This window comes from Eumetopias jubatus, unplaced genomic scaffold, assembly GCF_037043125.1.
Source record: "Eumetopias jubatus isolate StellerSeaLion01/CBP00866 unplaced genomic scaffold, mEumJub1_p1.0 scaffold_10, whole genome shotgun sequence".
In the NCBI taxonomy this organism is placed as follows: Eukaryota; Metazoa; Chordata; class Mammalia; order Carnivora; family Otariidae; genus Eumetopias; species Eumetopias jubatus.
This window is the reverse complement of record NW_028274816.1, coordinates 62,320,627-62,334,717: the sequence shown is the minus strand read 5'-3', so window position 1 is coordinate 62,334,717 and position 14,091 is coordinate 62,320,627. Positions and strand designations below refer to the sequence as shown.

The window sequence follows — 14,091 nt, the reverse complement described above, 5'->3', positions numbered from 1 at the left end:
TTAGGGGAGGACAGATGAATTGGGGAGCACAGAGGATTTTTAGGGCAGTGAAGCTACTCTGTGTGATACTATAATGGTGGACACATGTCATTATACATCCGTTCAAGCCCGTGCAGTGGGCAATGTCAAGAGCGAACCCCAATGTAAACTATAGACTTTCTGTGATTATGGAGTCAATGTGGGTCATCAACTGTGACAAACGTGACAACTGTGACAAACGTACCCTCTGGTGGGGGACGCTGATAATGGGGGGGGACATGCATGAGTGGGGGCAGGGAGTCTATGGGAAATCTCTGTATCTTCCTCTCAATTTTGCCGTGAACCTAAAACTGCTCTAAAAACTCAAGTTTATGAAAGAAAGAAAGAAAGAAAGAAAGAAAGAAAGAAAGAAAAGAAAAAAGAAAAGAGAAGAGAAAAGAAAAGAAAAAAGAAAAGAAACCCCCCCAAACCAAGAAAACAATGCTACTGGTTATTCCATGATTTTTGCTGAAAATCGCTGTTATCCACAGGCAGAGGGGGTGTTAAACGCTCTGTCACGTTCTCTGCAGCCTCGCTAGAATGTCAGCGCCACCAGAATGGGGACCTTTTTTTATAGCTTTATGGAGATAGGCTTCTCCTAGCACACCATTCATCTCTTTAAAGTGTACCAGTCGTTGACCTTCGGTGTGGTCGCAGAGCCGTGTGACTGTCACCATGATGAACTTTAGAATGCTCCTGTCGCCCCAGAAAGGACCCCCCGACGCATCGCCCCGCAGCACCCCATCCCCTCCAGGCCTTGGACAACCACCCGCCCCCTTCCAGTCTCTGTAGATGGGCCTCTGCGGGCAGGAACTGTTGCTCGCATTGCCTTCTCTCTATCCCCAGAGCCGGCAATCCACTCCGTAACTGCAGAGTTCTTCCACCAATCTGTCTTAACTTGAATCCCAGATAGGACAAGCCTCTGCTTGTGGGGACCTCTTTCTCCCCCACCCGTCATCCCTGTCAAGCCCTTTCAGAGTCCCCTCTGGACTCCACTTTGTCACCTCCATTAGAAAGGTGACACCTGTTTTATGACTGCTTGCATCCTTGTGCACGGCACCTTCTAGACTCCTCCCCAGCCGGGACAGAACCTATCTGCTGGTACCGGCTCCAACTCACGGGCCCCAGGAAATGTGTGTTGAATTTGAATGGAAACGAGAGAAGTCAGCAACCTTGACACACATCTGTCCCCAGCTCCTGCCCTGCAGACGTCCACCCACACCAGAGAGGCTGGGGGAGGGTGTGTGTGAAATGTCCTACTGTGCCGTTGACCCCTAGCAGGACACAGAGCAAGAGATTTAATCTCTGCAAGTCTCCCTTCCTTCAACTATAAAACGGAGCTAATAATAGGACCTACCTTTCCCGGCTGCTGTGAGGATTAGCACAGGGGCTGGTAATACACAGAGTTCAGTAAATGCTAGCTATAATTATCGTTAATCACGCGGGATTTACAAAGCCATCACAAATGCACTCCGGCCATCCGTCAGTCTTGTCTCACACACATTTCCTGAGGAGAGGGAGAGAGAACCCAGTGTGCTCCCGGGAACTGTGAGTCCTTCCGTGTGACTGGGGTGTCGGGTGAGATAGGGCGGGGCGGCAGATAAGACGGAGAGAGCATCAGCTCCAGAAGGGCTCAGAGGCCAGGCTGGGGAGCTTGGACTCTATCCCAAGGGTAATAGGGAGCCATGGGAGGCTATTGAGGAGAGGGACACGTGTTGTCTCTGAGTGTTAGATGCTTTTGGGGTGGTGGGTGGGACACTCTATGGAGAGACACCGGAGGCCAGGAGGAAGGTGGGGTTATGGTCCACATATGTGAGGGACCTTGACCTGCAGCCCAGTGGACATGGGCGAGGCAGTCATTCTTAACCCGTGGTCTCTAGACTTCTAGAGAGATCCAGCAGGGTCAGTCCCCCTCGATGCTGTCTGCCAAATCGTGTTTCCATTTTTCCAAAAGTAAAAAAGGAACTAGGTGAAAATAATTTTGATGCTTTATTTGGTTCAATGCAGCGTATCTTCCTCATTCCGGTCGCTCAGTACACTGATTCTTCTTACCTATGGTGGTTATGGTCTATAAAGTCATAGTGAATGCTGAATCAATGAATACGGAACCACAGTCCCTCGGGGAAGGACGGGCTTGGGCTCCTATGAGCCTTTGTCACAGAATTCTCATTAACCGGTCAATACATAACCTTGTTTCATGTGTGTTCTGTTTAAAGACACCTTACTTAATATACACTGTTGACTCGCTCACACTGAACTCACGGCCCACGGCTCCGTAACTCGTGCTTGAAGGAAGCTTACCTAACACAGATATTTCTCGGTAAGACACATCACACCTTCTTGCGCTCGGGGGCCACTTTCAACCACAAAGTCACCAACAAAAAAGCACAATACCGCGAAAAATGCGGCACTAGCCAGGCTGCCGGAAGGACACTTTTGTACAGGGTGACAGGTGGAACAAGGAGGCGGGGGGGTGGGGGGCGCCTGGGGGGCTCAGTCGTTAAGCGTCTGCCTTCCGCTCAGGTCATGATCCCAGGGTCCTGGGATCGAGCCCCGCATCGGGCTCCCTGCTCCCCGGGAAGCCTGCTTCTCCCTCTCCCTCTCCCCCTGCTTGTGTTCCCTCTCTCGTTGTATCTCTTTCTGTCAAATAAATAAATAAATCTTTAAAAAAAAAAAAAAGGAGGCAGAGGGTCCCTGTGTGCAACCACAGCGGGCTCACATTTTTCGCCGCCCTGCGCATGCCCACCAGAGTGCCATGATGTTGATTTGAGGACTACAGGAAACTTCGTGGGTAGGCGAGTTTGCAAATACGAAATCCATGAATAATGCAATTGACCGTATATCCAAAACATTATCATGGCATCATGTAATTAATATAAAAATCATCAGTGAGAGAGTTTACATTCTCTTTTTCATGATAAGTCTTTGAAATCCGTGGTCTGTTTTATACTCATGGGAGTTCTTAATTTGGACCAGCCACATTTTAAGTGCTTAAGAGCCACACGTGTGGTGGCTTCTGTATTAGACAGTGCAAGTCTCTGTGGCTTTCTTCAGATTCTCAGAGGAGCCTACGAACTCAAAAACTGACAATAAAAGGTCAATGCCAGATAGAACCACCTTGGGGAGCGTATGGCAGCACCAAAGTGAGCCCCTTAGCCCAGGGCAGCCCGTGTGAGAATATTCTTTGCATCCCTGCTTGTAAGAGCGCAAGATGGGAGAAACATAAAGTGTCAGTCATCAGAAGAATGGATCCATAGAACAGGGCAGGTTCATAGGCTAGAATATGCAACATCTCTGCAAAGGAAAGAACCTGAGCTCCATGTAATGACACAGATGAAGCTCACAAACACAGGGTTGAGCTGGTGAGGACAAAAGCCAGCTGCAGAGGGTCACAGACATACTATTTATATAACATTTAACCACATGCATGGTGATCCTCTATAGCAGCTATGTGTTTATATGTGTGTAACAAATACATTTTTTTTTTTTAATGAATAACAGATACCTCCTTAGTGACAGTGGTTACTTCAGGGAGGGAGGGGAAAGATTTGGAGTGTGGTAAGTACCCTGCAGGTTGCAATTGCGGTAGCAACATTCTCTTTCTTCAGCTGGACAGTGGTGGACATGTAGGTGCTCATTATATTATTTGGGATATTTTTGGTGTGTCAGCTAAAATATTCCATTGCATGAGGAACCATAGCAAGGTTTTGTGTGGCTATGAAGAAGCAGACTCCCTGCTGAGCAGAGAGCCTGATGCAGGACTCAATCCCAGGACCCCGGGATCATGACCTGAGCCGAAGGCAGACGCTTAACTGACTGAGCCACCCAGGTGCCCCAAAAGCCAAGATTTTGATTTACTAGTTTATCATCTTATTCTTTTTAGACAAAACAAATCAATTTAAGGTTACCCCTTTTCTTTTTCTATTGATCTTTTTTTGGGGGTGCGAGGGCAAGGGGGTTGTCAAGTGCACAGTCTTTAAGTCTAACTCAATTTTTTCTGTGATCTTTCCATACATATTTTATTCATTAGTTATTTGGAAAAAATATAAAATATATAAAAAATAGGGGTGCCCAGCTGGCTCAGTTGGTGGAGCGTGCAGCTCTTGATCTTGGGGTCATGAGTTCAAGCCCCACATTGGGTGTAGAGATTACTTAAAAATAAAACCTTTAAAATATGTATATAACAGGGGCGCCTGGGCGGCTCAGTCAGTGAAGCATCTGCCTTCGGCTCACGTCATGATCCCAGGGTCCTGGGATCGAGCCCCGCATTGGGCTCCCTGCTGGGCGAGGAGTCTGCTTCTCCCTCTCCCTCTGATGCGCCCCAACTTGTGCTCTCTCTCACAGATAAATGTAAAAATCTTAAAAAAATTTTTAAAAATATATAAGATATATACTCTACTATATATAAGATGGTATATATTATATATAATTATATGGAAGGTAATGTATATTACATTTATTATTATATTATATACAATATATAACATATTATAATGCTCTGGGTAGAACCTGCAGTTGCTCCCATCTCATAAGGAGGAAACTGAGGTATGGGGGCAGTTGGACACTTGAGGGAGAGCACACCCTGGGCCAGCAGGGACTGAGCTAGGTTAGTCACTGCAAAGAGCCCATGGGGCGGGTGGACAGGAGACACAGGAGGGGATGGGCATGAGGCCTAGAGGCCGACTTAAATGAGGGTGTGTGCACCCTGGGGCCAGGACTGGAGCCTGCCCTGCCTGCCTACACCTGCCTTCTCCAGGTCACTCCGGGTGACCCTGTGGGGTGGCGTTACTAAATGGGGAGGTGCAAAGCTCCCTGGATCATCAGTGAGCCTCTCAGGGGGCCAGGGAGGGCCAAAGGCCGGCAGCGTCCCCGCCCCCCACCCCAGCAGACCCAGGTGGCTCTGCAGCCTGACCTTCTGGCTCCAGAGTAGCAGCTGCTCTGCAGTCCCTGCGGGCCCCTTGCACGCACACATCCGGCCCCACGTCCCCAGTGGAAGAATTCAGCTCTAGTCACACACCAGGGGGTCTGCCTCCCTCAAGCTGCCTGGGCAGGGGACAGAGAGTGGCCTGGAGGCCCCAGACCCTCTGTCTTTGCCTCTCACTGTCTGTTGGCCAATGCCTCTGCTGCTCCATGCCTCAGTTTCCCCAACAGTAAACTGGAAACCATCATTCTACTCATCCAGGGCTTATAGGGAGGATTCCACAAAGTCTTAATTAAAAAAAAAAAAAAGCCAAGGCCTGGCATCTGGCATCTGAGAAGCATTGAATAAATAGTCATCATTGCATTTCTTCATTTTAGTTCTGGTTTTTGAATAGGTAACACATGCTGGGCAACAACAACAACAAAAATCAAATAGTACAAAAGGCACAGCAATGAAAGTTTCCCCCAAAGCTGTGTGTTGACATCGATCACTGACCCAACTACAGCAGCAACAGAGGGTTTGTTTGGACAAATTGGGGTGCGCAGAATAGGACTGGGTATCAGCTGGTTTTCTGGAATTACTGTTAATGTTGCAATTGATAATAGCATTGCAGTTGAGCTGGAAATGATCCTTACTTTCAGAGAGATGTAGACCCCAGGATAGCAATAATTTCTCATGCCGTCTGTAGTGTATTTGACAACATTTAGCTTTTTATGAGGAAAAATGTCCAGCATAGCCAAAAATAAAGAGTAAAAGGAATCCCCTCATTCACATTTTGCGAGGCGAATGCTGCTCCTGTCCCAGCAACCCCCCACCTCCCCCACCCCCGCCGCACACATTTTTGGATTTTCTCCTGCTGGAGTATTTGAAAGCAGGCACCAGGCAGCATACCATTTCACCCAAAAAGATTTCGGTAGACTGTAATTTACTTTGACATACTTCATTCCCCCACAGAAAACAGATACAGCAAGTACTGGAAAAAGTCAACCTGTGAGGTCTGGTCAGTGCCCTGGAGGGTGGTCACCGTGGGGTCCTTTCGACTTTTGTGCACGTTTGCAGAGGTTTTCACCATCAAACCCCCCGAAAATCAAAGAGCAAAGGAAGTTCTCTGCCACCTGCCCCACCCCCGGCCTGTGTTCCCAGGGGCAACGTCGCAGCCAGTTTCCCTGGGGATCCTTCCAGAGTGTGAGTAGCGTCCTGGCTTTGTCTTTATTAATAGCGGGTTGTAGTAGTAGTAAAACCAAGCTGGGCAGAACTCAGGGCTGTGAGTCACTCCGACCTGGCTTGGGTCCTACCAGACACCTCCTCCCACTCTGACCTTGTGTAAGACGGTCCCAGCTCACAACCTCAGTTTCCTGCTCTGTAAACTGGGGATAAATCTTCACCCTTTCTGGATGGCTGGGGAGGATCTATGGTAAAGCCCTACCCCAGCCCCTGCCCAGAACCAGGCTCGGGGCAAGTGCTGAGAATATGAAAGAAGCCCTTTCCCCCAGTGCATCTCTTGGCTATTAGAGCTCCTGGGTCTGAGGGAGGGGGGTTGGGGGGTCTGGACTCCTGGGTCTGAGGGAGGAGGGGGCTGGGGGCTGGACTCCTGGGTCTGAGGGAGGAGGGGGCTGGGGGCTGGACTCCTGGGTCCGAGGGAGGAGGGGCTGGGGGGCTGGACTCCTGGGTCTGAGGGAGGAGGGGGCTGGGGGCTGGACTCCTGGGTCTGAGGGAGGAGGGGCTGGGGGCTGGACTCCTGGGTCTGAGGGAGGAGGGGGCTGGGGGTCTGGGCTCCTGGGTCTGAGGGAGGAGGGGGCTGGGGGTCTGGGCTCCTGGGTCTGAGGGAGGAGGGGCTGGGGGCTGGACTCCTGGGTCTGAGGGAGGAGGGACTGGGGTCTGGACTCCTGGGTCTGAGGCAGGAGGCTGGGGGTGTGGACTCCTGGGTCTGAGGGAGGAGGGTGCTGGGGGGCTGGACTCCTGGGTCTGAGGGAGGAGGGGCTGGGGTCTGGACTCCTGGGTCCGAGGCAGGAGGCTGGGGGTGTGGACTCCTGGGTCTGAGGGAGGAGGGGCTGGGGGGCTGGACTCCTGGGTCTGAGGGAGGAGGGGGCAGGGGCCAGAACTCCTGGGTCCGAGGGAGGAGGGGCTGGGGGGTCTGGACTCCTGGGTCCGAGGCAGGAGGCTGGGGGTGTGGACTCCTGGGTCCGAGGCAGGAGGCTAGGGGTGTGGACTCCCGGGTCTGAGGGCGGAGGGGCTGGGGGCTGGACTCCTGGGTCTGAGGGAGGAGGGGCTGGGGGCAGGACTCCTGGGTCTGAGGGAGGAGGGGGCTGGGGGGCTGGACTCCTGGGTCTGAGGGAGGAGGGGCTGGGGATGGGGACTTGGTATTAAAGAACAGGGCTTTGGGAACAGTCTCCCTGGTTCCTGGAGGCCAGACTCCCATCCCATGGAGGAAGGCAGAAAGCATGGAGCTCTGGGTCTCCCATCCCAAGTAAGGTATGTGAAGGGGCCCTGTTTCCTCTTTTCTCACTGCCGTCAGGCCTGGCCCTTGGGGGTTCACAATATGTTTTGTCCCCTCTGTCCTGGGACCAGAGCCCAGAGTCCAAGCTGGTCTAAGTTTGGAAGGGGGAGGGAGGGGGGCAGCGGGTCAGAGGGGGTGAGGGAGGGGTGTGTGGGGGGGACAGGATGTCTCTGAGCTGTCACACACACCTCTGTCCCGGCCCAGAGAAAGGGAGGGACAAAGGCTCTGAGAGAGAGTCAGGAACAAAGACGGGAGGAGGGAGACAGAGAGACACTGGGGAGAGCAGGCCAGAGCACGGCCGAGCGGGAGAACAGAGAAGCAGTGAAAGTGTGGATATCCTGAATGACAGACAGTGGTGACAACAGTGGGGAGAGTGTGGGGACGAGAGACAGGATAGGGAGACCCACCCGGAGATCCGAGAGCTGGGGCAGGGAGGCTGGTGGGGAGAGAGACTGGGAGACAGATAGTCACACAGGAGCAAAGACACTGTGAGGTCAGAGAGGGGAGGGAGGTGTGAGACGGAGCAGAGAGATTGGCAGGAGAGTACCTACGGACACACAGAGACCCGGGCTGACAAGGAGGCCGGAGGCCGGCAGAGGACGGCGGAGAAATCCTCCGACTCAGACAGGCAGAGGGAGACCGAGGCAGACCCTTTCAGACGGTTCTAGAGCGGGGCTCTGTAGGGCGAGGACCTACGTGCTCGCTCACACAAGGTCCAGCTGACGCCAGGGGACTCTGACATGGAGCTCAGGGAGCCCGAGAACCGTGAGGATGGGGACCCAGAGGTGAGAGACGGGAGACAGGGAGAGAGAGAGAGAGAGAGATGCAGAAAAGCAGAGTCAGAGACAGACATGAAGAGGGACAGTGGACAAACACACAGAGAGATGGAAGAGACGGGGAAACGGAGAAACAGCAGAGACCCAGAGTAACACAAACCCGAGGACACAAAGCAAGACTGAGGCCGCCAGGGCAACAGACTCAGAAACAAAGAACGGGAAGCACAGGGGGAGGAAGGAGAGAGAGATGGGCGCAGTGGGGGGTTGTGTAAGCTGAGGATGCGGTCCCAGCCCCCCAGCTGGGGGCTTCTGGGGGTTCCCAATGATGGTGGTGGGCAGGGTCTCTGAGACAATCACCCCTAACCCTGCCAGGACACAAGAACAGGTGGCCCAAGGCCCGTGAGTCATTGTGACTCATCATCCTCCCTGGGGACAATGACCCCATCACCCTGGCTCCCCACCTCAGCCCTGGGCTGGACCTCCAGTTTCCCCCACTGCTCTCAGTGGGCCCCAGACTCACCCCTTCCCCACCTCTGCTCCTCTCTGACAGGAGGACACAGCTACAGCCCTCCAACGGCTCGTGGAGCTGACAGCCACCAGGGTGACCCCAGTGAGGAATCTGCGTGTCCCGTACCGCCTCATCCGAGAGCTCGGCTCTGGCTCCTATGGCCGTGTACTCCTTGCCCGGCCTCGCCAAGGAGGTGAGTTTGGCCATTGAAGGGCAGACTCCAGAATAGGGTTCTCAGAAGCCACTGAGACAAGGAGCATCCCCAGGAGATGATGGGAACCCTTGATGGGGGCTCTCAGAAAGTTAAGAGCTCTTTGATCTTCCAATAAACAGAGCTAACCCAAAGAAGGGGGACTTGCCTGAGGTCACACAGCAAGGCAGGAGGGTAATCTGGATTGGAGCCCCAGTCACCATGTCCCCTACTTGATTCAAGAGAAAACTGAGGCTCAGAGAAGGTAAAGCAGTCATGCAAGGCCACACAGCAGAATAGGGAGTCCTCAGGGAAGGTCACCTTCAACCCTTATTGCACACAAAGACAAACTGGAAGCAGAGGGAGGTCAGATGCCATGCCCTGCCACTCTTGTTTTACACATGAAACATCCACAGTTCAGAGAGGTTAAACAGTTTGCCTAAGGCCCCACAGCAAGATCAGAGCTCCCTGAGCTCCCTTCTGCACCCTTCTCCCTGGCAGGTCCAGCTGTGGCTCTGAAGCTTCTTCGTCGGGACTCGGTCCTGAGAACCACCTTCCTGAGAGAGTTCTGTGTGGGCCGCTGTGTCTCATCACACCCAGGCTTACTGCAGACCCTGGCAGGACCCCTGCAAAGCCCCCGACACTTCGCCTTCGCCCAGGAATACGCACCCTGTGGGGACCTCAGCGGGATGCTGAAGGAACGGGTGAGGCGGGTGGGGAAGAAGGTCAGAACAGCTCATCCCATGTCTAACCCTGTCCCTAACCCATTTCTATCTCCAATCCTGACGCCCAGATCAGTGCTCAACCTAGCTCTGCCCTAACCCCCCAGAAACCCTCCTTATTTCTAACTCTCGGTGCAGTCCCACGCCTAACCCTAACCTAATCCACCCAGCCATTCCAACATGAGTTTGCATGGGCCGGGGGATGCGGTTGGGTTGGGAATGAGATTAGGGGTGGGATTTTAGTTAGTACTGGGATTGGGAGTGTGGGCGTGGGTGGAGTTGGGTGGGTTGATAATAGACTGGTAATGGGTGTGGAAAGCATGGATGGGGTCTCAGAGAGAGACAGGGATGGTTGAGGATGTGTATACAGAATGAGTTGGAGATCGGTTGTAATGAGGTGCTCTCTGGTGAGGAGACCAGGTCAGGACTGAATCCATGAGATTCTGGGGGTACATGAGTTTGAAGATTAGGGTGGAGCCATCTTTAGGAATAGATTTTGGATTTGAGATAGGGTTGGAGATAAGCAGAAGGAAAGAAAGGAGGGAGACAGATGAATGGATAGAGAGATGGACAGATGGATGGAAAGACGGGTGGATGGATGAAAAGATGGGTGGATTGATGGGTTGGTGGATGGATAGATGGATGGAAAGACGGGTGGATGGATGAAAAGATGGGTGGATTGATTGGTGGGTGGATGGATAGATGGATGGATAAATGGATGGTAGATAAATGGAAGGAAACAAGGAAGAATGAATGGATGGATTTTGGATATTAAGCAATTGAATACATTATTGGATTGCTGACTGGTGGAATGGAAGTTAAGCAGAAACCCTGCTGGGTAGACTGTTGAATGGATGAGTGCTTTGACAGATGGATTGTTGGCTAGCTGCCTGGCTAGGTGGATGGCTAGATTTACCAGTCCAGTGATGAAGAAAAATGACTTCAGAATGGTGTCTGAATTAGAAACACCATCTAAATTAGTAGGAACTAAGACTAGGATTCAGTATGAGACTTGGGGTCCCACTGGAGATCTGGGTGGTCAGGCGAGAGCAGATAAGAAATGTAAGGAGCAGGTTTGAGTGTTAGGGTTAGGAGAAAGCTTGGTGGAGGCGAAAAGATCTTCTGGTTCAGTTTGGGGTTCCAGCGATGACATACTAAGGGGCTGGAGTACAGAGGTTGTAGCCCGGTGTGGCTGAGGATAATCTGGAGAAGGTGTTGGGGGACACTAGAGGTAGCCACTGGTCTGAGGTTCTGAATTCTTGAACTCCAAGAAACCAAATAAAGAAGGAGCCGAGGCACCCTGACCTTCATCTCTCCTTGACCCCAGGGCCTCCCAGAGCTGCTGGTGAAGCGGGTGATGGCCCAGCTGGCCGGAGCCCTGGACTTCCTCCATGGCCGGGGGCTGGTCCATGCGGATGTCAAACCAGACAACGTGCTGGTCTTTGACCCCGTCTGCAGCCGTGTGGCCTTAGGTGACTTGGGGCTGACCCGGCCTGAGGGCAGTCCAACCCCTGCCCCACCAGGGCCACTGCCCTCGGCCCCACCCGAGCTCTGCCTTCTGCTGCCCCCGGACAGCCTGCCCCTGCGGCCAGCAATGGACTCCTGGGGCCTGGGGGTGCTTCTCTTCTGCACTGCCACTGCCTGCTTCCCTTGGGACATGGCACTAGCCCCTGACCCTGAGTTTGAGGTCTTTGCTGGCTGGATGACCACCAGGCCCCAACCCCCTCAGCCACCCCCACCTTGGGACCAGTTTGCACCCCCAGCCCTGGCATTGCTTCAGGGGCTCCTAGACCTGGATCCCGACACTAGGAGCCCCCCACTGGTTGTCCTAGACTTCTTGGGGGATGACTGGGGGTTAGAGAGGAACAGAGAGGGGCCTGGGGGCTTGGGGGGCACGCCTAGTGAAGATGCGGAGGAGGAGGAAGAGCGAGGAGCTAGCCTGGAGGAGTGGACGGATGAAGAGGAGGAGAATGACAAAGATGACAAGAGGATGGGCACAGATGGGGGAGCTCCCTGACCAGGTGACTGAGACAGGTGGTCAGAGCCTGGGCCAAAGGCCCCTCCCCCAGCACCCCCCTCCCCGCCCTGGCCACCTGGATGGAGACAGCTGCTCCTGGGAGGACAGAGACGGAACACACTGCATCTCTCCCTGCCGAGCGCTGGACAGGGCTGCATAATTCCCCTTTCAACCAGGACCTGGGAGTCCAAGACCCAGCCCCTCCTCCCTCGACCGGGAGTCCAGGCCCCCAGCCCCCTGCTCTCTCAAGGACCCTTCCTCTTCCTTCTGTCCTGAATGGGTCTTCTAGGAGGAGGGCACTGCTTCCCTACAGACACATTTCCGCAGCGTGGGGACATGCTGAGCGCCTCCATGGAGTTCTCATGGGGCCACTCATCCCCACTAAGACCTGGTTGACTCTCACCATCCATGGCGCTACATCTGAGCTTTCAGGATCCAACACCATGGAAACCTCACCCTCTGCATCTTCCATTGCCCTGGGCTCCGGGTGACACTGGGGAAGTCACTCATCCTGTCTAGACCTAAATCCTTGCACACACACACACACGCACTTTCCTGCCACGGGCCCTCTGCACACTCTGGGTCCTCCCCTGAGAACACCTTTCTCACAGCTCGGTGCCTCCAAGCTCTCTCCAGCCTCATCGGGAACCTATATCCGGGCGATCTGTGTCTCCCGTCTTTTTCAGCCTCACCTGTTTGGGCTGCCCAGGATGGACGTGGTTTTCCTCCTTACGACATCCTTTCAGTTCTGCTCCCCCCTGTGCCAGCTCCCTACCGGCTCGGAGCACCGCGCCGTGTGACTGTCCCAGCTTTGTGGGCCTTGGGCTCCGTGCTGACAGCTGAGGCTGGTTGGGATGAGCTTGCCTTCACCTGCGCCGGCCCGTGCGCCCCACGCGTCTCCAGCGCGCGCCTGGTGCCTGATGCTTCCCACCTGCAGGGCAGGGGCGCGAGCGCGAGCGTCGGTCGTGTCCCAGTACCCAGCTCAGGCTCAGGAATGCGGAACTGCTCCCCCCTCCCGGGGAATCTGTCCGGCGTGCTTTCTAGACTCAAAAGAGTGGGTTCACGAAGCGCAGTGGGGTGTCCCGGATCGGACCCCGGGGGACGGCACAAGGTTGTTGGCGCAAGTGCTGCCGAAACAGGCAGGGCCTCGCGCCAGACGGATGATTTCTTGGTTTGAACAAATGTGCCGTTGGCTGCGTGAGATACCAACCTGGTGGGGAGCTGGGGACGGCCCGGCAGCTCTCGGCACAATGCTTACAGCTGTTCTGGAAATCTAAAACTGTTCCGAAATAAAAGGTTTGTTTAAAAAATTAAGGAAGTTCACAGTGGTCATCTTGCTGCAAACCGGAGGAGGGGATGTGGCATCCCAGGCCCCCAGCCCTTCCTCCATCAGGCCCAGGAGTTCCTGCCTAGACCCCCACCAAAGTTGAAGTCTGCAGACTCAGAACGAGGGCCTCCCCTCCCCGCTCCTCCCAGGGGCTCCACCACCTGCTTCCCCTCAGCCCCAAGTCTGAGATCATCTCTCACTGCATCGTTCTGGAATCTGGTTGTCTCATCCTTTCCCCAAACAGGACCCCAGTGTCCCATCCCCTGGACACCCCTCACCAAACACTTGTGTCTGACCTGTCAATGGGGCATTGATGGGGCAGCTGGGTGGGGTCAAGGCAGGGCCAAACTAGAGAAATGATTTCATCCTCCACAGGGGCCCGGACTCCTGGGTCAGAGAGAGGAGGGAGCTGGAGACCTGGACTCCTGGGTCTGAGGGAGGAGGGGCTGGGGGTCTGGACTCCCGGGTCTGAGGGAGGAGGTGGCTGGGGGCCTGGACCCCTGGGTCTGAGGGAGGAGGGGCTGGGGTCCGGACTCCTGGGTCTGAGGGAGGAGGGGCTGGGGGTCTGGACTCCTGGGTCTGAGGGTGGAGGGGCTGGGGGCCTGGACTCCTGGGTTTGAGGGAGGAGGAGGCTGGGGGGGCCTGGGCTCCTGGGTTTGAGAGTGGAGGGCGCTCTGGGGCCTGGGTCTGGGACAGATTTCTGGCGGCGGGCAGTTCTAGGAGTCAACACACGATGTCGCTCTGGCCCTAGTGGGGTAGAAGGGGCGGGTCCAGGGGCGGGGCTTACGACCCCCTAGGTGGGGGCGGGGTCTGCTCCTGGGCAAGCCTCTGCTGGCATGGGATCTAGTGCTGGGCACTGACCACAGCAGGCAGCGAAGGGTCAAGCAAGCTTTGGAGAAGGTGAGGTTTGGAGGTCGGCGCCCTGGTCAGGAGGAGGCAAGGGTTAAACAGCCTGAGGTGGGCAGCACCTGATAGTGAAGCGGCACAGCTGGTCAAACTCCTGGGTCCCTCCGAGGGTCAGGGGCTGAACTTTGAGGCTGTAGAGTGGTTGAGTGTTAGAGAGACAGAGTCTGAGAGTCATAAGATGTGTGAGTTGTATAAGGTTCCAGGAGAGG

General features: G+C 54.5%; 1 protein-coding gene across 1 annotated transcript; it reads left to right on the top strand.

The window, feature by feature from the left end:
* The first annotated feature begins 8,176 nt into the window (after window positions 1-8,176).
* On the top strand, window positions 8,177-11,649 carry SBK3 (SH3 domain binding kinase family member 3). The gene is made up of 4 exons (XM_028097298.2): window positions 8,177-8,221; window positions 8,763-8,913; window positions 9,412-9,614; window positions 10,960-11,649. The coding sequence occupies exons 1-4, from the start codon at window positions 8,177-8,179 to the stop codon at window positions 11,647-11,649; spliced, it is 1,089 nt and encodes a 362-aa protein (XP_027953099.2).
* Window positions 11,650-14,091: the final 2,442 nt, after the last annotated feature.